Below are 25,244 nucleotides of genomic sequence, written 5' to 3' on the forward strand. Positions count from 1 at the left end.
AACATGAAGACGTACAAATGCTTCAGATTTTCGAGTTAAGTACATCTTATAAAATATTTGACACGGTGATATCAATTTAAAAGTACATTTAAAAACTAAAAATTGATGTTATTGGCAGAATGGAACAATCAATGATAAACATTTAAATGAACATTGCATTTAATGACTACCGTAATTCCTCATATAGTGGCCTAGTGATGGGGCAGTTTGATTGACATCTCCAATTCATCCAAGAGACTGTTTCCATGCTTCAAACGGTGCTGCTGTTTTGGTTAGCAATATAGTTAGGTTGAATAATGCAAATGTGTGAACAACAGACACCAAGATATAGCTACAGTTACTCCTCAAAGGTAAAAAAATAAAATATATTTTAAGAGTTTGGGCCACTATTTGAGGAAATACGGTATCTCAAAGACCAGCTGGCTGCGCATCTGTAAGGGACAGTGACCTAAAGAAATAAAAACAGATTAATATTTCAGCAAAAACGCTTCCAGATCATCAAATGGTCCTGCAATAAAAAAAAATTTGTTAAGAAACACTTAAGAGGCAATGCCAGTGCAAACAGTGCAACCTTAAGAGTTATTTGGTGTCCAAAAGCTTACGAGGTAGCATTTCTCCACTCAAGTGAGTCAAACGTAAAAAGTGCATCATGTGTAAAAAAATAAATACCTCAATAAACAAGGTACGAATAGATTCAACGTGAATCTGATATCTCATTACAAGAGCATCTGTCTTATCCTATCAACTCCTATGACTGGCATTGTCAGTACTTCATCATTTAAAAAAATAAATAGAGAAAAAAAATCCACTGGATTTAGCACAAACATTGAACAGAAGAACCAAAAAAAAAAAAAAAAGAACCTTTGCGATGTCTGTTCAATTCAAAACAAAAGGAATAGAAAAGATATTCATAACAACAAAAATAAGGCTTCGGTTCATGACAACAAAATGTACAACATACACAAGTCAAGTTTCACATGCACAATCCACAAGTCAATCGTGTTCAGTAGACCCTCCTTTGAACGACGCTAAACTTGGATTAAGGCTTTTTTGGGCGGGTTTTGCTAATTGAGGGGAAATACCACTACATTATTGAAGCCAATTCATTCTTCATTAACGTTTGCTAAAAGTACGTCCACACAGAGAGAGGGCAAAGCGGCAGGAAGTCATTCGTTAAGATACTTGTGGCTACGAGTCACGGGCGACATCTTTTAAAATCGGGATACACGCGTACCGATTTTTGACATAATCCCAAACACGAGGAAACGACAACAAAAAATCTTCACGGGTGATCGCGAGAGGTGAGTTGTAGTACCGATATGGACCTGTGGAGGCAGCAGCGCGCCACACGGAATTCAGATCGCTAGAAATTACAAAGAAGAAATGGAATACCGATTGTAAATTAACTAAATGGATTGGGAAGAGTGTAAAAAAAAAAAAAAAAAAAACTTAAGCTAATCCTTTAGAGACATCCAATCGGGATTTGACTGACTATCACAAAAGAGGGAAAATTTTAAATTCGGCCCAAATGTCGGTATGTGTGTATCCCGTGCATCTTTGCTTTAAATAAATCATTGAGGTCGTCATTATATATATATATATATATAAAAATAAAAAAAAAGTTTAACGTACCAATAAAATATATGAACATTCACGGAGAAGAGAGATCGCTCGCTTTCTGTGTGTACATACAAAAAGAGCTGACAAATCAACTCATCTTCACTTACTACCAAGCCAGGACAAATTTCTTGCCAAACCGTCCACAATCGTTCCACTCTCGCTAGCATTTCATTGGCTATAATTTGCAACATTCAGTGGCACTCCCCCCGGCTAATTTGTGAGGTAGTACTAGTTAGTCAGTCCTCGTTGAGTTGAGGACGAACCCAAAAATGTGTCGTGTTAAAAAGCATCAATGTGGAATATGGGAAAAGACATGCGAGAGAACACAAATATATGAGATCTACCTGCTAAAACGCAGCACAAACATGGACGTCACACACGCTTAAAGTTCAACCGGCTTCACATACCCGCTCGTTCACGGTTATATTGGCCATCTTTTTTTATTTTCCCCTCAAGCAATCTTTTTTTTTTCCCCCCTCCACTCTTGAACAGAAATATGGTCAACATTAGCCGTTTTTTGGACACAAAACTAAGAGTTAAAGATATTTTTACGCCTGGACATTTTTACATAAAAGAAACAAAAAATGTCTCCGACTTGATACAGCACGAGTTAGCAACGGCAAACAAAAGGTTTGTGTGAGACAATGTCCTGGTATGTACATCGTATTTCTACACAGATAATGGTTGCCCCCTTTTAATTTCCACGTGACACTTGGATAAAGGCTATGTAATAAAATTGAGGTTGAATGTTACAGAAATTTCTTAGACCTCGTCAGAAATGATTATAAACCGTAGCCTTACAGGTTAAAAATCTGCCATTTGTAGTTTGTTATTTTGCCGGAAATCACTATTTTGAGCCTTAAATGAACGCGGTGGGAGAGGAGATTTAAAACGTGCATCAAGTTTGTTTTGTCCCTCAAGCTTGTTTTTTGAAAACTTGCCGCAATATATTCTCAAGTTGAGACGACTCAACTATTCACAGTGCTATGTTATGCAAATGAACTGTTGGAATGCTTCCAGTTAAACTTAGGAGAGAAGGAATCCAACGCATATAAAGACTAATATCTAACATCCCATTTGTTTATATCCTAAAAATCATAAAAACTAACAAAACAAAACAAAAACACTGGCCATAAATCAACAGTGCACACCAAGCCAAGATAAAAAAAAAAAAAATCAATCACGTCGGTTCCTTTCTCAGTAACTAAAATATACATCACAAAAGGCCAATTAAAAGAAGGTCATGTTTATGTTAACCAACTGAATCAAACGGAACAGCGCCACACGCTGGCCAGAGAGTCAATTACAAGTGGAGCGCCTCAATTTAAAGGGCCATTAACCACACAACACTGATGTTGACCCATCTGCTTCAAAATAAGTGATACGATGCTGCCACCTAGAGCACAGTATGGACTACTACAACCTCCACCTGAATAAATAAGTGAGCTTTTCTTCTTTTTATAAATGTAAATTTAAACTTATGAAGTAATGTTCACGTGCAGGGAGGGGGGGGGCAGCCATTATCGTGCGTCTTAGTGTCCACGTGTACTGCACAAACATACCAAAAAAAAAAAGAAGACTTAATCGTGTCTCTATGGACAATGATAATCAAGCATGCTGTGCAGTGTTGGATTGTTCCAAGTTTCGAGGACGACACCTGCGTGAAGTCATGACGGTTGACTGACCCCCAAAATGGCAACGCGTCGTACGGCGACGTTTGGAGGTTGTGAGTGCGCCGGTTGGTGGTCTCGGGGTAGAACGGTGGAGCTCCTCGAGTTTGAGGGCGCGTCCCTCATCCGTCAATCAGCTTCACGTCAATGTGGGACAAATCAATCATGTGCCTGTGTGGTGAGCGGAACGATCATGCTTAGGGACTTTTTGAGGGGGGGTAATCGTACATGAACATTTTTTTTAATAATAATAATAATAATTATATATATATATATATATTTTTTTTTTTTTTCAAATATATAAATATATAAACAAGATTCATTAAATGATAGTAAATGTGGAAATAAATACAAAAATAAAATGTAGAAATAGAATTAAACATCAATCAATCAATAAAAACGCTCTGCTCTCACATTTAGTCATTTCATGGTGCAGATGCTCTGTCAGGACGAAATGCTATCAGAATGAGGGGGCGGTCCTAATCGTGTCTTGGGAGTTGGACTCCGCCGTTGCAAACTGCCTTTCATTGGTCCAGTGAGCAACTCAAGTCGCTGAGTGTTTTCGTTTAATGATTGATATTTAATTCTATTTGTACATTTATTTTTTTAATCTCATTTTTTTAACTTCTATTGATGGAGATATAGTTGTTTTTATTATTATTTCGATTTTTGCATTACAGCATATTTTTTTCACATCCATTTTTATTTTTACTTGTATTGATTTATTTTTTTTTTAATTTTGGAAGTTATGGTCCTCCATGGTGGAGGTTCCACTGCACTAATATGAAATAAAGGAAGTGTCTTACCTATGGAAGCTCATTTGAAAACTCGCAGCATGCTGGGGACTTGAAAAGGTGGCAATTGCTTTTCTTTGCTGAGGTATCATTCTGAACATCTGCAAAACAATGAAAAACAATTAGGGGGGTGTAAAATGGAATGGAAAAAAAATATTCTTCAGCCACACTAGAGGGCGCAAGAGGCTGTGAAGGGAAAGAAACGAGTTGGTTGGTGGATGGGGAGCTAACTGAATATGAGCAACAGGGGGCGCTGTGAGATCAGACATGACCGTTTGAAAACCATAAACGATTAGGAAGGTTTAGACGAGACCATTATTCAAATGATTAACTCATGAATACTAGGAATGTTTTGCAAGCTTCAGTACAAGGACACTCATACATTTTTCACAAATATTTTTTCCCTTTGTTATTCTAAATTAAATTATAAATCCAAGGGAGACCGCTTTAAGTTCATTTCCAAACAGATAATTACCTCTATTGGACCGATGGATCTTAATAGGCTCTGCAGCTGCACATCAGTGGTGGACGACGAAAGCCCTTCGATGGTGACGGTGCGCCGTTGATTCTCGCCGACCCGCTGCCCTTGTCGGAGGCCCATTGGACCTCCACGACCCGCGTAAGCGCCCCCTCTTCCTCGGCCCGACACGACGACCTGCGACAAACACACGGGGAGGTTAATACGAGTCAAACTTTCCTCTCAGCCACGCTGACGTTTCAATTGTCAATCCCGCAGCGTGGAGAAGAGCTACGGCGATCCCTAAAGGAGATAGTCGATGCTTCCTTCGCACACACCTCAGACACGGCTGACTTTCCTGTGATTGACTTATCATATTTCTACAGAGAACATCAATGTCAGCACATGCTGCACACGCTTTGGCACGTCTTCATATGACGAGCCCGTGAGTGAGAGGTATATTCCATCAGATGCAGAGGAAGATGGGCATGTTGGGGGGGGTGAGCATTGTGTGCGCGCAGTGTTACGGTGGCTGCCTTAGCCTGTCAGCATCAGTGAGTGCCACGGCAGCCTGGTGGTGACAGGCGTGCAAAGAGGCCAGGGGACCCGGTGTAGCCCCCACCCGTGAAACGCTGCTCCTTTCTGCTTGTCAATACACCTGGCACGCTGTCTCGTCTCATGACTACCACCGTGCGACGTAATGTAGCTGTGATGGCGGGAATTAGTAAAGATCGGCGCACTATTTTTAACGATGAAATCAATCCATCAAATACAATTTGGGGTTGTCACTATCAAATCTTTTTTTTTTTTAATCGATTATCTATCTGAATAATTGCGCCCCCCCCAACATTTTTTTGTTAATACACTAAAATTGAACACGAGTTGAATTCATCATCTTCTGTATACATGCATTATTGAACACTACCAAAAATAGTCTTTGCTAAACGGCTAGCAATCGCAATTGGCATTAGCACGCTAGCGATGACCATTTAAGGTAAACAAACACTAAACACCATTTAGTTCACACATACATCATATAAACAGGAGTTGATTGAACTGGATAAAACTACTGATTATTTATCTTCTGTGCGTGAGCATTATTAAAGACCAGTAAAATTAGCCTATGCTAAACAGTTACCAATCGCGATTAGCATTAGCGCGCTCGCAATTACCGTTTAAAGTAAACGAACACTAACCACCATTTCGTTCACACATACATCATATCTACATGGATTGAATCGCGTGGATAAAAATACTATTTTTCTATTATCTTTTGTGCATGAGCATTAAAGAACATCAACTAAATTAGCCTTTGCTAAGCGATTAGCAATCGCGATTAGCATTGGCGCACTAGCAACTGCTATTTAAGGTAAACAAACACTAACAACCATTTAGTTTGAACAGACATGATTATATCTACATTACACATGTAGAAGTGTCTACATAATATAAAACAATTAAATGAAAAACGGTAAGCATGGTAGTAACTGAGCATGTCATCGTCGGTTTTAGTCCATTGCGGGCCACTGCAGACATTGACATTTCCCCGAAAGACTTGAGGACATACCCTGTTCTGCTGCGGGTTGCCGACGCCCCCTCGGCCCGCCTGTTGCATCCCGCCCGCACCGTGCAGCTGTTGCATCGCAACGGTGACCTTCCTTTGGACGCCCTGCCGGAGAGGGGTGTCTGGCCAGGCGCCGAGTTGCGGCTGATGCTGCTGGATCGGGAAACTCGTGGCCTCCGGGCCTTTTCCAGGCTGCAAGGGAATACAAGACATGACCGTTTTAGAGAAAAGGCAGAAAAGAGAACCAGGAAGGGACTGAGACCTGCTACAAATAGCAACAAAAATGGAATGGATAGCATAGTGCATATGTAGATGACTTTAAACACTATATTGTCTCTTCGTAAAAGAGGCTTGAATGTGATCGACTCGAGGTGATGGTCTCATTATCAAATAAAGTCACAGCTTTGACGCACTGGGAGGAATTGAAGGTCGTCTCCTGCGTAGAGATGTGACAGATCAATACGCGGGAAGAAAAGAGGCGATATCTGCCCCCCCCCCCCCTCCCCTTCACTGGAGAGTAAATGGATTAATCCCCCCTATAGAAATCACAGCTCCCCATCACGCCCATCAAATACTAAGCTGCATTACACTGGAACACAGCAGCTGGATGTGTACCCCAACCCCCTTCGCATCCCCCGCCGCTGCATCATCATCATCATCCTCCTCCTCCTCCCGGGCCTTTTGTGTCTTGCGATGCTTTTGTATTATCCTTGATGAAAATATACTTTGCCTCTTATCAGTTTGCCTAAGCCATACAAATCCAAATCCTCAAAAGTGGCAACTTTCTTAGCACAGGTATTATGCTACACCCCCGCCCACGCGCCTCCTTGCTTTTTTTTCGAGCGGCAAAGATTAATTACAAGGGTCTTGGATTGGCGCTCCTTTGTTGCCTCGCACCTGAGGGACGGCTCGATGAGGGGAGGGAGGGGGGAGAGGGGGAAGTGACGGAGGGAGGAAAAGAACGCCGATAACATTGTCAAGCTCTCGTTGATGACAGCGGAACAATGAGGAAGAGAGAGAATCTTTTCGCCGCCGCCACACACCCTCCAAGATGCGGCGCGTCTGATCGCAGGGTTTCCATTAAGGTGCTGACACCCGGTTATCTTCATCTGCAGCCAGCGTGATCCTCCGGGATGGGAGCCGGGGAGGGAAAATAGTGGCTTATTTCTAACATCAGTATGAGTGTTTAACATGCTCGCCTTTTGTGATTATTCAATAAAGATTGCTGGGTAATTAAAGGCGCTGCAGTGACTTATCAAGTGAGCAGAAAATGGCGGGTGGCGCTAATGCTGGTGGGCTTTATTGGGGTGACTGTCACTCTACAAGACCCCCCCCCCCCCCTTCATCTTTACAAGTTGCCCTTATAAGAGGATGTCAACCTTTAAAAGCAGTGATGAGGTGTCCCCTAACTTTGCGGATAAATGTCACACGACTCTTTGATGCCTCGCTGCGTTGAGGGTTCGTTAAGACACGGCGCCCGAAATATCAGCTCCCCAAACTTACAGGAGGAAGAGATCAATTTCGCCAAAATGACACGGATGTCCTCATACCAATCCTTTTGGTTCGGGCTCCAAGATAAAATAGGGCTTTTGTTGTAATGTGTTTCGGTGCTTTTTATTATATATATTTTTTATATTTTTAGCTAATATCTGAAAAATCTGTCAGGGATCTAGTAGCTACAATTTACATTATGGAGTTATGGACTATTTGAGGATAGTTGCATTTTTTTCTCCATAATATTAAACTAGTTACAATTGGGGACTGTTTTTTTTTTTCTTGATGAAGACATCCTCTGCTTGTCACCCAAGAAGAAGAAAAAAAAAATCACCTGCAGTGTGCGCACGTCTCTAATCATCTTTCCTCATTGAAATGAATGGAAATGCAATTAATGTGTTCTGCAAGGGTTTTCTTATTTTGAAACATAAGGGGGCAGCATGCAAGGACAGAGCAGTTCTGCATGAGTGTCATGTGTGTGCGTTTGTAAACATCCAAAAAAAGTATCACATTGGGATGAAAAGAAGTGAAAATCTTTGCTCACCGCGCCGGAAAGTTTGACCACTCTGACTTTTTGCGGCACCTGCTGGCCTTCGCTGTCTGCGAGCTTGGCCCGCTGCATCACCGTTCTTTTAGCCCCAGGTTTAAGTCCTTGAGCCTGGGGCGGGCCAGGCCCCAGTGCGGGAGTCACAGGGATGTTTTTTAAGGGGATCTGAGCAAACTGGTTGGGAGCGGCGGGTTTGTTTACATTCAGCAGCCCGCTTGGCCTTCTCTGCTGCAGCAAAGGGCTTTGTGGGGGTTGCCTCCACTGCTGGTCCGAAGCGGGCCTGAGAGTCTGTGGCTGCTGGCTATTTCCTTTTCCCATCTGCAAGCGCGACTTGACGTTGGGACGAGGCGTTTGCACCTGAGCCGCGCCGTTGGGATTGCCGAGCGATTGATTGAATGGCTGCTGGGGTCGTTGTCTCTGCTGTTGCGGCTGCGGGGGCTGTCGTTGTTCCAGCGGCTGCTGCGGCGCTGGTAGCAGGAAGAGCTGCGGGGCGGGCGGTGCCGGCTGGTTTTGCGGTTCTGTCGGTTGCTGTGAAGGCGTGTGGCTTTGGGTTGGAGTTGGGGTATTGATCCTGTCTAGTAACTCCTTCTTCCGGACGCCGGCCTGCAGCTCCCGCCTCAGCTCCTTCCTCCTCAGGACCTCCTCTCGGAGGCGCTTCTGCTCCTCGATCTTTAGACGGTACTGCCGGGTCTCTTCATCCTCTTCTGGGTCCTGCGACGGTGGGACACAAAAGTGTAAACTTTATCGTTGAAGATTAGAGAGGGCGTGACATTGAAATGTAATCAGTTACAACCCGAGACGATAAAGCGATCGTATTGATCGGTTCCCCCCCAATGGAAAGAGGCTGCTGCCAATAGCGACCATATGATTAGGTTTTGAATAAATGGGAGTCGCTTGCTAGCATGCTAATATGCTTAGCTGATGCGAGCAGTGGGAAGAGAGCCAACGAGGCTCATTCTTTACACATAATCATTTGTTTGTAATAAGGGCGTCAAAATTAGTGCGTTCATTTTGAGTTTATTTAAAGTTCCTTTAACGCCACCATTTTTTTTAACGCATGATTAAAGACCGCCCCTTATTTGGAAAGCAGCAGACATGTCCATGTCAAAATTTAGCAGTAATAATAAATTTAATAATGTTGTATTTTAAGTGCAGAATTTCACAAATTACTTCATGTTAAAGATTAGATAGCGCTTAATAAGAAAAGAAAAATCCACTGAGCTGTCACCGTTACTGTTACAAATGCAATTATGCCACCTAGTGGCAGAAAAATGACCTCAACGCAAATCAATATCACACATTTTTTACAGTATAGTACATCTTTTTAATTTTAAGTCAATTTTGTGAATTCTGAAATTACTGTATCAATGGCTAAAAAATGCAGCCATATTTCTATTAGTTTAAAAATGTTTCCCCACTTTTGTTAAGAGTATGAAAACTTAAAGAAAAAAAATGGTTATTGTACATTTAGAACAGATAAAATTTTAGTTAACTATTAGTCATACGATTAATTACGATAAAAAATTGACACCCCTAGTTTTTAACATTGTGAGGGCCATAAACAGCAATACTGTGAAAAGTCTAAAGTCACATTTTCTATGAAAAAATGCTAAATATGTAATTTACATAAATACAGTAATTTTTACATATAGTAATATAAATGAGCATGCAAAACACCACTAAAAGACTAGAAGTCTTCTCTATCTGTTGTGGATAAAACTATTTAGGCAGAGTTGTCAACTCTTGGTTTTTCACTAATCTTTGCTCTCTCCTTATCCCGCAAAAATAGCATTCGTATTTCCTATGGGAAAGTTTATGAAATTACAACAAGTAGGATGTCAAATCGTGTTCCATTTTGGGCCTTCCCGAGTACTTTTGTGATCAAAATCTGACCTGGGGTTCTTCGCTGCTTGGGATTTCCTTGCAAACCACCGTCCTGCCCGCGGCTAAGGGCTGCGGGGTGGCGTTGGTGCCGACCTGGCCTCTCCCTCTGCCGCCTCCAGGCAGAGCGTGAGCACGCTGCACGGGACGCACCCCCTGCGTTGCCTTGGCAACGGGCCTGACGTTGGCGCCGAGGGAGCCGGCGGGGCGGGGGGTGATGTTTGCGTTGCCAGGTGCTACGGGGAGCTCCCGTAGGTTGTTGTTGCGCTGAGGGTGGATTTGCTTGGAAGCAGGTGTGCTCTGTAGAAAGGAGAAAAAAATAATCTGCATTTTACAGCAAGCATTTTGTTGTTACTATGAATCAGGTGCGTCTGCGAACTTTTTAAAAAAAGCTACTTATTGGATACTGATTAAATCCAAGGAATAGATTGAAGAATATCCCACCATCCTTTGCCTGTTGGCCATGTTGCGCTGTTGTAGGTTTTGGATGCGGGGGCTCGGCTGTCTCGGACTGCTGTGTGACGGCTGCTGCTGGAAGAGATTCTGTCCGTGGTGCAGCAAGTGGGGGATCTCGTTGAGGTTGAGCTGTTGCGGATGCTGCTGCTGCTGATGATGATGGAGAAGCTCCTGTCTATTGTGCAGTTGGTGGATGGGCTGATGGGTGGGTACCGAGTCCTGAATTGGGGGCTGAGGGAGTCCTTGTATCAAACCCTAAAAAAAAAAAAAATTGCATTATTAATGCAGTAGCATGTTGTACAGTCACAATGACAGTGGATTGGATTCTTTCAGTATTTTTGTGACATTTTTGTGTATTTGTGTGCTGTGACGTAACTGTTGGAAAATGCTGGCATGGGAATCAATCACTAGAGGGCGCTCTTGTCTATGTCTCATAACAGACTTGTCTTTCCCTTGATGCTTCACTTGCACTGACTGTCATTGCTGGTGTTTATTCATGTAAATAGCGCTCAGGTACAACTTAAATAATCAAGTGCAAAGCCGATAAAAATCACAAACTGAATTGTTGAACTGATTTGATTTGAATGGAGCAGGAAAGATCGAAGATAACGAGACAAACTCATCTTATTAGAGCAAAAAGACAACAGACAGGTGTTGGTTAGGAAAAGCAGTTGCTCTCACTCGTACCTGCATGCCAAATTGGGCTTGCGGTGGAGGGAAAAGGCCGCCCTGCTGGCTGAAGGGCTGACGAGGGTTCAGGAAAGGCCTGGACTGGTTGGGTGGGGGACCTTGTTGATTCAAGCCAACCAAGCCCTGGTGGCCTTGGGGAGGAGGGAGGCTGGGTCTCGGCGGCTCTCTGGAGAACAGTCCAAGTGGGCCCTGTGGGCTGGGCTGGCTGAAGGCCGGTCCTGGTGGGCCGAAACCCATGTGGCCCTGAGCGGGCATTTGCTGCTGCTGCTGCTGCAGGTTGATGTTCATGAGCGGGTTGGGGCCCTGGTGATCAAACATGAGCTGCCCTGGAAAGCTTGTCGGATCTGTGCGTTCTGGGCCTGCATGACAAGCAAAAAAAAAAAAAAGAAATAACAGATGTCAGAATTTTTTAACCTTCAGTAAATCCCTCTGCAGGTGTGCTATGTTTACGGGCAGCAATGAAAGCGGAATGTGGTAACAAGGTGAAAGGGTAAAACAGCGCAACTACTGTATTTGCTGTTAAAAAAAAAAAACGACAATGTGAAATAATACACGCTTATGCCGTTTTCCCACAGCTCATTCAAATGAATGCACAGCATATGGACAAACATGCATTTAACATGAGCGTTGCTCGTGGGGCACACCCTGTAGGTACAACCGCCAGAGGTGATGTGGAATACTATTAACTCTGCCAGGAGAAGCATTGTAACCTTTGTACGCGCTTAGCATGGGGACTCACCTCCCATAAAGAGGGGATCTCTGTCCTGGGGGCCTTGATGTGGCTGGTTCCTGAAGGGTTCCATGTGATGAGGAGGCCGCTGGGGCTGGCCAAAATTATTCGGCATGTGCTGATGGAAGTCACCCGGTCCCTTGGAAAACAACAGGGACGCATTCAGGATCACACAAACTCAAAAAATAAAATTTCGATTTTTTTTTCTCTCCAGTCGTTCACGACGATTACGATTTTAATCTAATACAACCAACAAACATTTAATTGTTTTATTTATTCAAAAATAATTCCTATGCAAAATGTTCAGACAATAATGTATACTGGTTCTAAATCAAGTGTAACATACTTAACTCTTTGACTGCCAAAAACGTTAAATAACGTTCAGTAAAATCCTATGGAGGACTGCCAAAGACGTTAAAATACGTTTTTTTTAAAACAGAGGTGAAACTAACCATTTTCTATTGTTGATTACTGAAAAACGGAATAAGGTAGAAACAAACTTTTTTTTCTGATGAAAGATGAGAGTTCAATCTTTCATTTGGTAGTATGTGTGTTTCCATAGTCCAAACACAACATTTTCTGTGGACCTTGAAAGATCAGTCAAAATGCTTAAATCGGCTGGCACCCACGGCATCCCTTTTCTGAAAACGTCTGGCAGTCAAAGAGTTAACATTCATAGATTGTGCTTATTTGGTGCCTCATCCACATCACCTTGTCTTTTTTTTGTGTGCAAAATTTGACGATGCAAATGGTTACATTTTTGGTGTGTCCTGACAAATCTGAAAAAATGACTTAGGCGATTATCTTAAAAAGGCGCCGAAATGGTATTTCAGTTTTCTGATCATGAACGGCTCGAACCCATTTGAACACCAAAACAGCAGCACTTGTCCACGCACATGAATTGCGCTTTTTTGCTTATACGTTTTGAACCAATTCCCTGCAGTTGAGTAAATAAATGCACCTGGGCCATTATTTGCTGAAATATTGTTAACACACTCATGTGAAGTAAGGTGAGAGGAGTTTTGGGTAGACGGGCCCTTACAATTGAACATGGGTGCCAATCAGTATAATCGACATTAATGCTACTTGGGCCTTGATAAAGCTTTTGCAATTCGAGGCTAACAAGACAGGGGGGATTTCAAAGGGGGATAAGTGCCCTCATCATTGTTTCAAGCACTTGAGCTGTCTGTCCGTTGCATACTTTCCATCCATCTTCCAAGGAAAAAGCTGATAACAAGCATCTAATCCCTCATTGGAATTCAATTACCTCTCATAACCGTCTGCATTGTTCTTTCAAACATTCATCTCTGTTGAAAAATTAACCTGCTATTCAACACGTGGCACTTCCACAAATGGGATGTTTGCCTCCTCGGAGCTCATTGTGAATTACTTAAGATGCTATCAAGGCTTAATCCATCTCCATTCCGCTGCCGCGTGGCCGTGTTTATGGAGGCGTCAAGAGAGCTGGAAGGCAGCGCGCGTCCCCAAAACTTGCTTAACAGAAAGTTAATCAAAGGGGCTTAAAAGACAGGGTGGGAGGGGGGGGGGGGTGTTGGGATCACTCTGGGAGCGCCGTCGACGTGTCTGAAAAGGTCAAGACAGGCAGGTTTTCACAATGAGGCGTCCATATAATAGCGCGGCTCATCCTCTCAGTTCTAATCCTCCATAAACTGGCTACGGGGCTGTTCAATACGTGAGTGATGCTGAGCTCTCGCCAGCCAAGGGATAACCAAGACAAATCGTAATGAGAGGTCAAAGAATGCAAACGGTGAACATGGACTTAGTTTAAGGAACTGTGTCGTGTTTGTGTTATTGTCCTGCTCCTGCACAGGCTGTCAATTGACCATTCTCAGCGGTCACAACTATAAGAGTGAACATTTCCGGAAAATGACCAGAAACTTTTCTAGGGGAATTTTGGTATATTTGACAAGGTCTGGAATATGGAATTAGGCTTTTAACTCATTTGATCCCCAAAACGTATAAATAGGGTCTATTTTAAATATTGCCATGCTCCCAAAGACGTAATTATACGTTAATGTGTGTTAATGTGGGGGTTTTATGCTACAGCATACAGAAGGATTTTTTGCAGCCTCTGAACAGAAGAAAATGCATGAAGCAATTGTAACGGCCAGCAGGTGGCAGCAAAAAGCTATTTTCCCCACTGTGCTAATGCTAATTGCCGCAAAACGGAAACAGATAGAAATATACTTTTTTTTCCTGATGAAAGAAGAGACTCTAATCTTTCTTTTGGTTCAATGTTTTTTTTTTTTATAGCAATAGAACAATATTCTGTGGGCCTTGCGAAATCAGTCAAAATCCAGTAAAACAGCCAGGAGCGAAGGGGGTTGCTTCAGTGAAAATGGCTGGGAGGGAATGAGTTAAACTGGCAAACTAATCAAATAAAATGTTTAAATGAAATAAAAACAACTAAATAAAGCATGTTTCTAACAATGTTTTCTTTAACTGCATTTAGATTGCCTTTTATTTGCGTTTTAACCAGTTCCCATTTATACCCCATAGAAGGTTTTTGTCTTTGTAAATCTCTGGAATTTTGCAACACTAGTCAGAAGAAGTGTGCCTGGAAAGAAAAACCCTTTGTTTCATTACACAAAAGGAATCCATTATGGAGAGAAAAAAAAGAAATAATCTCCCATGTGAGCGCGAATTGGTTTTGCAGACTCCAGTAATAAGTAAAAATTCTGGATTAATCATCTTCATGGGGGATTTTCATTCAGAGGGCCCAGGCCCAAAATGTGTGCCTAACCGCCATAATAAAAAAATTGAAGTTTTTATTTTTATTGATATTCAAGCAAGCACAACAAAGATCTTCTTAATGTATGACTGTTATAAATTCATGCATGTTGTGTTCTTGATCATTTATGCACAGCGTATGGAGATGTTTGGGTGTCGGTGAGGAGCCAAATGTCTAATTTGGGTCCCATAATTAACCAGCAGGAATTTCAAAACCCACTAATGAAAATTCCGTTCAATAACTCTCGAGCCACAACCCCCACCCTCCCCTCTAGCAATTGGCTCTGATGGGATGATAATGTATGATAATCACGAGCAATCACACGTCCACTGGTAAATGGGACGTTCCCGGCTGATATGATACGTGCATTTCAAATGGTGTCCGTGGCAACGGCTGCCTAAATTCGATCTCGCGGCCGGAGAATTGATCATCAAACCGCCTTTCTGCATAGCCTTGCAACTCCTTGCTAGCACCACCGGCAGATTTAGAGGAAAGAAAAGTCATAAACAGCTGCCCGCTGTTGTGCTATCAATACCGCACAAATGGGCCACATTGGGAGCTGAAATGCAAAAATAATGATACAGGCGGTCGAACACGGGGAAAATAAAAACATACTTATGTTTTGATAAGGATTGGCTTGAGTTAAAAAAAACTGGATGTCAACTGACTGGATAAAAAAGGCACTTTTGGGAAAGACGTAATGACTAAAGTGGGCGAGCTGTTCCCTCCCCGGAGAGTAATGACTTTAAAGGCATTTGTGTCATCCCTCGGTCAGATCCTTTGAGAGTGAAATAAAGCCCCTTTTCTAACAGGAAGACTCGAGATATGTGACATGAAATTGCGCTTAGGAATAAATACATGGTACAAAAGGCCCGCCCACCCCCCTCAAGCGCCATGAAAATACCACCATGTTTCATTAACTCAAATACCACTCGCCATGCCTTTGGGACGCTTCTTGAAAGGGAATTTGAACTGGCACCGTAACCTGACTTCCATTATGTGTTGAGATGGTCCATCCGAACCAGAGTCCGGGTCCGTCCATGACAAGCCGCTAAAACTAAGTCCCGCCGCGGCGGCGTCCAACTTAACGCTCCCTATCGCGCCTTTCCAGTCGTGCGGCCCGTATCAGTGTTTACAAATTGGCTTGGAACGCTCGAATGATACTTTCGCACAAGAAATCTTGCTGGTGTGTATGTAGTGGGTGGGGGGTTGGGGGGGTTGGCTAAAGTGCTTCGAAAGGGAGGGCGAGGAGCAGCTGCTACTTACAGGGAACCTTTGAGGACCAACAGCAGGCCGAGGCTGGCTCGGAGCAGGAGGCATCAAGGGCACTGCAATGAAAGGGGGGTGTGGTAGAGGGGGGGGGGTGAAAATGAGGGGCAGTCGGCAGAGAGGAGGAAGAGGGGATCATTACAAGAAATTATACCACAGGCACAAGTACATTGCACAGTTTAAGACAAGATTACATAAATAAAAAAAGCTGCAAACAGAGCTGAACAGGCCCTCGCCTCATCATGGTGGCCGAGTACTGAGGTGCATTGAATTTGCACATTTTTGTTTTTATAAAGCAAAGTCAAACTTGAAAGAATTGAAAATGTGTTTTTGATATTGCGTTTTTCTGATGTCCTTGGCAGTTCTACTTCTACGGTGGTGACAAGATGGATTTGCACGCAGTTTGTAACCACGAAACATCAGGCATCTTGCAAACTAAAATGGATGGTTTGACATAAAATGGTAGACGACCTGCCTTTTTATAGGTATGGATTTTATTTTTTATTTTTACTTTTTTTGTGTATCTAACTCATGACTGCATTTCTATCAAACTTAATTGCTTCGAAATAAAATCTGCTTTGGGGGATAAGTTTGTTTAAAATTTGCCCTTCCAAATTCGGGTTGCGCCTATGCAATATTTTTAGGATTAAATAAAATAATTTAGCATGATTAAACAAAACGTGCATGAGTTATTGTTGTTGTTTACTTGGGGTCGCCATCCTAAAGTTTCACATTACTATATCTGTGACTTTGAGTGTGTGGGGTTTTAAAAGGTGGGTCTTGGCCTGGTGAGTGACGTGGGAGTCAGCAAATGAACGTGGAAGAGTTGGCTCTCATGAGCTCAGGTTAGCCGCTGGTTGCTAACTGTCAAACAATTAGCCAGTTTGCATGTAAAATGCTTGGGCATGTGTTTACTGCATGTTTATTTTGTTTCTGTTTGTTCAATAAAGTGTTTGAGAGTACACCGAGGTTGTGTCTACTCTTGAGCTAATTGTGGGGGCATTTTACAATATGTTCTAATGAGAAGTGATAGGCTATTTTAAATCGGGCGTTTGGAGTACAGCAACGCCATTAAAACAAAAAGGTTTTTTAACCTAATTCTGGTTACTTAATTCTGTCTGTTAGCGAGAGCCATTACATCATGATAACTTACATTGACGTTTCTGCATTTGGCAATTTATTATTATATTATATTATTAGTATGGGATTTTTTTTAATGGGCTTTAGGTGAACTGATGAATACACACATGCTCGCACGCACGCACACGCACATACAAATTTAAAAAAAAATATATATATATATATATATATATATGTGTGTATATGTATATATATGTGTGTATATTTAAAAAAAGTTTTTTAAATTTTTTTAATTTATTTGTTTTTTTAAAAAAAGGAGAGCAATGATGATGTCAAATCGAATGAACAATACTGAGCTCTAAAAAAAATTAAAATAAAAAAAAATTTAAAAAATTAAAAAATAAATAAAAAAAGGTTGAAGAATAATCACTGGAGGGGGAAAAAAATTAGGAACTTACAAGTGCTGATAATGCATCATATTTTTCTGTTTAATATGGTCCTTGGATGGCTATTAAAAAAAAAAAAAACGCTGATCAAATTAGTGCAATCCGTTTAAGGAATTCATAAATGTTAGGTAAACACGCAATTGATTCTGCAACATCCTCATTACTGAAGCAAGAAAATATATAAATCTTACATGCTGAGGTTGAAGCTACATGGAGGACAGACGGGCCCGATATACCCATTGCAGAGAAATAAATGTGCTTGTCACCAGCCCCCCCCCCCCCCCCAAAAAAAAGTCAGGATAAACCCATTAATGGTAGTGAGAACTATCACTTGTCATTCACCCCGACGACAAAATGACATTCTAATCCACACACCTTTTCCGGACCGTGAGAGGGGGGGGGGGGGGTGTAACCAGCACAAGGTTTTAAGTTGCATGGCATTAAAAAAAAAAAAATGCTGATCCAGTGGGGTCCATTTACAATGCAAAACGTTCCAGAGAGCCTGAGGCAGCCAGTAGATATAATAAGGAGGAATTGGTTCGCTCGTGCTCAAGCAGTATAAATGTAGTCATGTATCATCTAAACCCCCCCCTGCATAAACATGATATGTATTTCTCCAATTTGGGATACAAACCTGGTACAGCGGATGGCGCCGAGCCTCTGAAATGGGGGTTGATGTGGATGTTTTTGGGTTGTGGCGGCGGCGGCGGCGGCTGCTGCTGCTGATGCTGCTGATGGTGGTGATGTTGCTGCTGGTTGTGATGATGACCGAAATTGGGCGGCGGGGAGCCCATCAGTCGCGGCGGCTCCATCTGGGGCTGCAGCGGCGGCGAACGGTGGCTCATGTGCGGCGTGATGAGCGGCTGCAGGGGCTGCTGTCCGTGCGGCCGGCCGTGCTCGTGGAAGGGGTGGGGCCCGCGCGGCCGGAATAAAGGATGGTGGTGCTGCTGCTGATGGGGGAGATGGAGGAGAGGTGTTCGAGAGGACTGGTGATGTTTGGAAAGTGGTGGAGAAGGAAAGAACAATATTATTAGCACCAAAACTGTGCAGTATGCGACTTGTTCAGGCAGAATTTTTTTTCTGCTGCTCTCCAAAGTGATAAAGAATATCGTGAGTGGCATTCATTTTACCCGCATTCCCATGTTGCCCCTTTGGTGGAAGTTGTGCTCATTCATTCTTCCTCTGTGCCCTCCTCTCATGTTGTGCATTCCAAATCCAGCGTAGCCTCCTCCTCCTCCTCTTCCGCCTCGGCCCCCGTACCGATTTTGCCGTTTCTGCCGTTCTTGTTGCTCCAGCTCTATGAGATCTCTTTTGGCCTTCTCGGACAGCTCTGAAGAAATGAAAGCAATCGATTAACGTCTTGTGACATTTGAGAGGAAATTGAAGTCACTTCTCATACCCAGCGTTTCCGGGATATTCCTCCGCTTGTTTCCAGCGTCAGCCAAGCGCACAACAACCGCGTCCTTTCTCTCCGACTTGAAGCGGATACGGCCGGAGTCGCCGTCTTCATCCTCGTCGTCGTCAGAGTCCTCCTTTGGTACTTCTTCGGGCTTGGCTTCATTTTCAACCTAGGGGCAAATAATTCAGCTATAGGTGTGCTTCGGTCGATGGAATCAAACATGAATGTGATTTCGTATTCTCCCAATTCAACAGCTAAGCCTTGAGTGCAATTTAACAATTCATCGTTGAGGCATACAATCGGCTCCAGTCTATAGAGTATACCTCTTGCCTTTTCAATACCTGAGAGACTTCCGCTGCTTGCTGCTGTTCATTCGCCAAATCCTCCTGCTCAGGGGACACTTCCTGCGCGACTCCTCCTCCGTCCTCATAGGTTTGATATTCATTGTCCTGTAGACAAAGGTGTAAAAATGGTGACTGTAGCCTATTACCACTTGTGAATTTGCAGAATATATATATATATATATATATATATATATATATATATATATATTTACTAAAAAAAGACACAGCTAATTGCAGAGAGACAAACAAAATGTTGTACAGAAGGTTTTCAGGAGGCACCGTGTAACCCCCCCCCGCCCCCCTCTTCCGATAGCAAATTAGCATAACAGTGGGAGCATGGCTTCATTACTATTCCTGACAGCATTTGTAAGTCAATGAGATGTAAATGATGGACATGATACAGAAAAATGTGGGCAAAGCTTTGAAAAAAAAATCTGCACGTGATAAGAATCGCAGCGTAACAACACGATAATTTGGCAATATTTTTGCAAATGATGTTACGCAACAGCGCGGGAAAGGTTAGAGCTCACTCATGACCTGATTAAGGGTAAGCGCTATACAAAGTGTCTGGATTCAAATACAGCGATTGAGCAAAAATTTATCAAGTAAAAAGACAATCCACAACACTAGGGATGGGAATTGATCAAATTTTTTACGATCCCGATTCAGTTTTTGATTCTGCTTAACGATTCGGTTCTTTATCAATTCTTTTTTTTTAAGGTGAATAAACATAGATTAGCATCCACTTTTTATGTCTTAGTTGTATCTGTAAACAAAAGACATGTTTAAAAAAAAAAAAAAAAGTGCCTGTCATAACTTGTCCTCAGCGTTCCAAACCCACAGTTGCAAAGGCGCCACAATGAGCAGCATTCAAGTGGCGTAGGACTTGCTTGTAATTAATTAAAACGTTGCGTCTGCTCAAACAAGCCCTCGCACAAAAAAAAAAAGCAAGATAAGGTCACGCATTCGGTGTATGGCGAAACGCTTCATTAGCCTTCCAAAACCGCAGCGCATTTTCAGCAAAGAAAAACACGAGCTTAATCAGACGGATGGACAAGGATGCCCCAGGGAGAAAACGGGCGCTAAATCCTTTAAACTGGTTTTAAAGTGCTCAATAACTGGCAGAGTCAGAGAAATGTCAAGGGCAGGTAACTCAGTCACCTTGGGAGTATGCGCACTTTATTTCAATATGCATCTATGCTGACAGATAATGTAAACACTGATAGTGAAACTGGAGATCTCAATACCATGTATCTCCATTTCGTAGGTGTTAAAGGCTGGGTGTCCCAATAGTTTTGTCCACATCAATCACGTCGCAAACAGCATGGCATGTTGGTTAAATGGACCATGGCGGGACATTTGCGCACGGATCGACGCTTATCTTTGATCCTCTTAGTGTGGAGGGGAGCAAATAAAGAGAAGCTCACCATCAATCACCGGGGACGTGTATAGGGGTGTCCTCGGGAAGGTCAATAATCTTTTCACCTGCATGGCGCGTTATCAGATCCGGATAAAAGCTCCCATCAGACAGCCACCCACCCACTTGCACACATTAACCTCGGCGACTGGCAGCACAAAGCGTCTCCTTACTGGCCCAAAGATACCAAGGGCCCAAGGTCACAATGGCACCCGGCGGAGCAGCGTCTCCCGCCAAACAAGCCGTCAGCGGAAAATGTTGTCAGCGTGATGGAGAAATTAACCGACAGAAGGGGGGGGAGATAGCGGAGCAAAAAAAAACACACACACAAAAAAACGCAAACCTAGACCTACATCTCCTTTTACCTGAACAGATCTCCAATCCTCACAGTCACCCAAAGCTAAGAGATATTACTCACACACAATAGAGCAAAAAGTCCTCAATTAAAAGTTAAAGGGCCGAGTTGCAGGACATCATAATAGAACACTAGACTAAGTGCAATTTCTGCAGAAATTGCGTGGGAATGCTGAATGCTAATAGCTGAATGATAAGATAAATGCTTATGAAGTAAATTGAAAGGTCAATTATGTGAAAATCACAAAGTATTAATTGTAGTTGAATGATAAATTTATAAAAATAACAGTTGAACCCGAGAGGCGTGAATGTTTGAATCAAGTTGATATGTATACGGAAGTGTTATTTGAAAGTACCCTCCATTCTTTTAGATGGAAAAGTGGAACTAATGAAATCCAATGAGGGGAAAAAAAAAAAAAACAATCAATAGCGCCACCTAGGCATGCAGTACCCTCCATTCAGTTAGATGGAAAAGTGTAACTATGATAGTCTGTTGGTATGCATGTATATCCCTTGGCATAGGATATATTTGCAATGCACGTCAGAGGCGGGATTCGACCCTGCGACCTCCTGGATACTGGACAAGGCAATTTACCAACTGCGCCACTGAGCAATATAAGACAGCTTGGTAATGATGGTCTGTTGTATGTATGCAAGTGGGCGTGGAAAGTGAGACTTAGAAAAAGTTCAATGTCAGTCCAATTGAAAACGAATAGGGAAAAGTTGATATTTAATATGAAATTGTGCCAATAATGTAAGTAATGTGGAATCAGGCAATAAATACCCCGGAAGGCGTGAATTTTTGAAGCAAGTTGAAAGTATTATGTGGGAGTTGTTTCATGGCAAAAAAAAAAAGTGTGGAGAATAAAAATCACAATAACATATTTGGGAATGCTTCCAGACCGGATGGTGGAGGGAGAGGTCCCGGGTTCAAATATCGACTGGGATTCTTATAGCTCAAAAATTTGACGTGTGAGGAAAAACTGACATCAGTTTTGGATTCGGCACCTAAAAATTACGCAAAAACAGACCCTATGCAAAAAAACAAAAATAAATAAAAGAGAGGCATCCATTTGTTTACGTGGATGACAGAATCACTGCCTAATTTACTGTAGTAGCAAGCAGTCTAAACTCACTTGAAATTCTCCGTCGATGGGTTCATTGATTTGGATGTCGAGCACTTCGTCTGTGGTGTAATCTTCAGGCACGTCGCCTCCGGTGAAGTCCTCGGCGTAGTCCTCATCCTCCCGCGGGTAACCCGGCTCCGCGCCCACGTCTTCGTAGTCGTCGGCGCCCAGGTTGACGGCGTCGTCCGGGTAGTCCCGCATGTTCCCTTGCAGGTTGAAGCTGTACGTGTCGTTGAGGCTCACCACCTGACCACTGAACACATACAAATACGACTTAGTCACACATGCATTCGGCATTGTAGCATCGTATGAAAAAAAAAAAGTAGAATTGGTGAGCTGGCTTACCTCATGTGTTCCTCCTCATCACTCTGCAGAAGAGCGTCATTCAGCTCTTCGTCCTCATCTTCAGAAAGATTCTGGGAGGGAAAAAGTGGAGTAAGTTAAAATACGGAAAGAAAATGTCAGTGTGTCAACAACATACTTGATTTTGTTTTTTTTGGAGATGTCTTACCTTCTTACCCGACGGCGAAAATTCTTCTAACAAATCCTCCTCCAAGTCACTAACGGAGAAAATGCAAATCCATTATAGACAGAACGTGTATTTTTTTTTACCCTTTTCAAAAATCAGTACAGGGGTCCTTGGGTCACGACGGAGCTACAATTCCAAAGTGGCGATGTAACCTGATTTTGGTATGCAAGTCTATCACTAACTTATGCTAATGCTAAAGTGATCATTTGCATAAATGCACTAGGTATAAATACAAAACAATCAAATGAAAAACAGTAAGGACATCGTCACTGAACATCCGTCCATCCATTCTCTGAACCGCACATTGCACACAATACTAAATTAATTCATTGTGCAATGTTTGGAATCTCAAAACATCACGCGTTGGGACCATAGTAAACTAAGGATCTCATGTAGTGTGCCACGATTTATTTATTTTTAAATGAAGACTTACCTGTCTAAATCATCATCTTCGCCCCTCCTCCTTCGTGAACGCTCCGTTCCAGGCTTGTCATATTCGTCAAAGGTGTAATCTACACCGCAAAACAAAAAAAAAAAGACTGCATTATGATCATGATCGCAACAATTAATGCAATATTGATCCCTGCAAATTATCCACAAGCTTCTAAATGTATCCAATCGTGAACTGGACTAATTATCAACTGTTCCCATGGCATTCTTGTGAAGACACAGTACATGCACGCAAGACTCAAAACTGAAGCGCACACAACTGACACCATTTAAAGTGCCTTTTAATACATCAAATAAAAGTTCTGATGTTCTAGTAAGCTTTTCCTGACATGATTTTGCTTTCTAGCAGTAGAAATGTCTGGATTTTTGTCCAAATTTCAACCTTGATTTATATTTATCATAATTTCCCATAAGCGATTGGAATTGTCATTTTTTCTTAAATTGTGTCGGGGGGGTTTCCTTTGAGAGATAAAGCTTCCATGAGTAACATTTCATTTATATAATTCCGGGCTACAACACTGTGCTATCAGAACTAGTAACTTGAAATAACACTTTAAAAACAATGTAGCGGCATCCCATTCAAAACGCCAGTCAGTGTAAATTGAGTCTCGCGTTTTTATAATCGGGATTGAGAAAGAAACTACGATGATTTATTGTAACATCAACGTCAGTGGAGTTGTTGCCTATAGAACGCTTACATGAGACAATTTTATTGCGCCCGCATTTAACTGATTGCTACTACGTTATGTAGTTTTTAGCTGACGCTAGCTATGCTAAATGAGGTCATCTTCCCGAAGCTCCATCCCATCCAGCCACCGAGTGTGCTGTGCAAAATCCAAACAAAAACAGCCCATTCATATGTGCCACTCAAGTTTTATCGCGCAAACATCAATTTCGACGTATGTGACCAACAAAAACATCTCATGGCTAACGTTAGCCGCTCGGCTAAGTTAGCATAGCACCCGTAAGGAAGAAAAGAGCAGCTTACCCTCGTCATTAGCAGACATGGTGCGTGAGCGCTTTCCGTTTACGGAGTTTGACTAAACAGCTTAGGGTAACATTTGGTATTTGCTTAGAAAGTCGACATTTCGATGAGGCGAAACGTAGGATTTCAATGAGTGGGGTTTTCGACACAACGACGGAAAAAACACAAGCTCGGCTGCTCGGGGATCCCAGCCGTGCTAAGTTGCTAACTAGCAGAGCAAAAACATGGCAGAGCTGTGTGCTTCCGTTCCGGGTGATTCATCTTGGGTTAGGAAACAACAGCGACCCCGCTCGGCGAAGTCAGGAAACACACAGAAGACTGAAAATAAAACGATTTTTTTGTGATATAAATATTTATATTTTATATATATATATATTTCCAAAAAACAAGTATAAATAAACAACAGACGATGTAGTTAAGTGATTGTATTCAAAATTAAACAATCACAATCTTTTTTTTTTGTAGACTGGCACTATAAGCTGTCATGAATATATACGTTGGTATCAAATAATATTTGGGATGATTCAAGTCATTAAAATTCAGAATGGCGCATATTCATCCTTCTTCCCCGTCATTCACCATTTATATCAGACGATTCGTTAGCTGTCCACTTCAGTGGAATTCCAGCCCCCCTTGAAATTCCTTCTGGGCTGAAAAAAGGTCAACAAAGACGGCGAGAGACAACCAAAGAGAGGTGAGCAGTGAAGTGAAACCTCATTGTATTGCCTCATTATGGGCTCCCACTGTGAGGAAGGAGCCATTTTGTGGCACCAACCAGGTCAATATCTGCAAAGATGGCTGATGGAGGGGATCAGCGGAGCAAATTGTGAAAGACTGTGCATATTAATGGCCTGTGAGGAGGGGGGGGGGGGTGATACAGTATTAAATACAATCAGTTGTATTGTTGATACGTTTTTGTGTCTGTCCATGAATGGTAATAAATACCATACGTCATGTGTCATTAAATATTCACTCCACACAGCTGTTTCCGAAAGCGATATACGAGATATTCATCGCCCTCCCCTCTGGATTCACTTTCCCAGGAGTTTTGATTTCTCTTCCAAATAAATGGTGAAAAGGGGAAGCTGTCACACTCCATTATGGCCTGTCCAAATCCAGCGGTTTTCCATAACAATGTAAATTAAAAAAAAGAGTGCAGACCCGAAGCGGACAAGACTTGGTATTTTCC

General features: G+C 42.4%; 1 protein-coding gene across 1 annotated transcript; it reads right to left on the minus strand.

Annotated features, from left to right (window-relative positions):
* Nucleotides 1-2,002: 2,002 nt before the first annotated feature.
* rbm33a (RNA binding motif protein 33a) lies at nt 2,003-24,292 on the minus strand. The gene is made up of 19 exons (XM_077554165.1): nt 24,059-24,292; nt 23,054-23,132; nt 22,603-22,651; nt 22,437-22,507; nt 22,101-22,344; nt 19,191-19,298; nt 18,850-19,018; nt 18,581-18,780; nt 18,085-18,436; nt 15,922-15,983; nt 11,913-12,042; nt 11,171-11,532; nt 10,472-10,738; nt 10,040-10,327; nt 8,144-8,857; nt 6,109-6,297; nt 4,560-4,739; nt 4,097-4,185; nt 2,003-3,461 (listed from the first exon to the last, which is right to left on the minus strand). The coding sequence occupies exons 1-19, from the start codon at nt 24,075-24,077 to the stop codon at nt 3,413-3,415; spliced, it is 3,621 nt and encodes a 1,206-aa protein (XP_077410291.1). The 5' UTR covers nt 24,078-24,292; the 3' UTR covers nt 2,003-3,412.
* Nucleotides 24,293-25,244: the final 952 nt, after the last annotated feature.

The sequence above is a fragment of the Vanacampus margaritifer genome, chromosome 20 (genome assembly GCF_051991255.1).
Source record: "Vanacampus margaritifer isolate UIUO_Vmar chromosome 20, RoL_Vmar_1.0, whole genome shotgun sequence".
Taxonomy (NCBI): Eukaryota; Metazoa; Chordata; class Actinopteri; order Syngnathiformes; family Syngnathidae; genus Vanacampus; species Vanacampus margaritifer.

Bases quoted from the DNA above. Each gene is read 5' to 3' on its own strand.
- rbm33a (XM_077554165.1), bottom strand. The intron at 19,299-22,100 runs GTGAGTTTAGAC...CTTTGTCTACAG, and splicing joins CCATCGACGGAGAATTTCAA to GACAATGAATATCAAACCTA. The intron at 4,740-6,108 runs GTATGTCCTCAA...TGTTTGTCGCAG, and splicing joins GCAACCCGCAGCAGAACAGG to GTCGTCGTGTCGGGCCGAGG.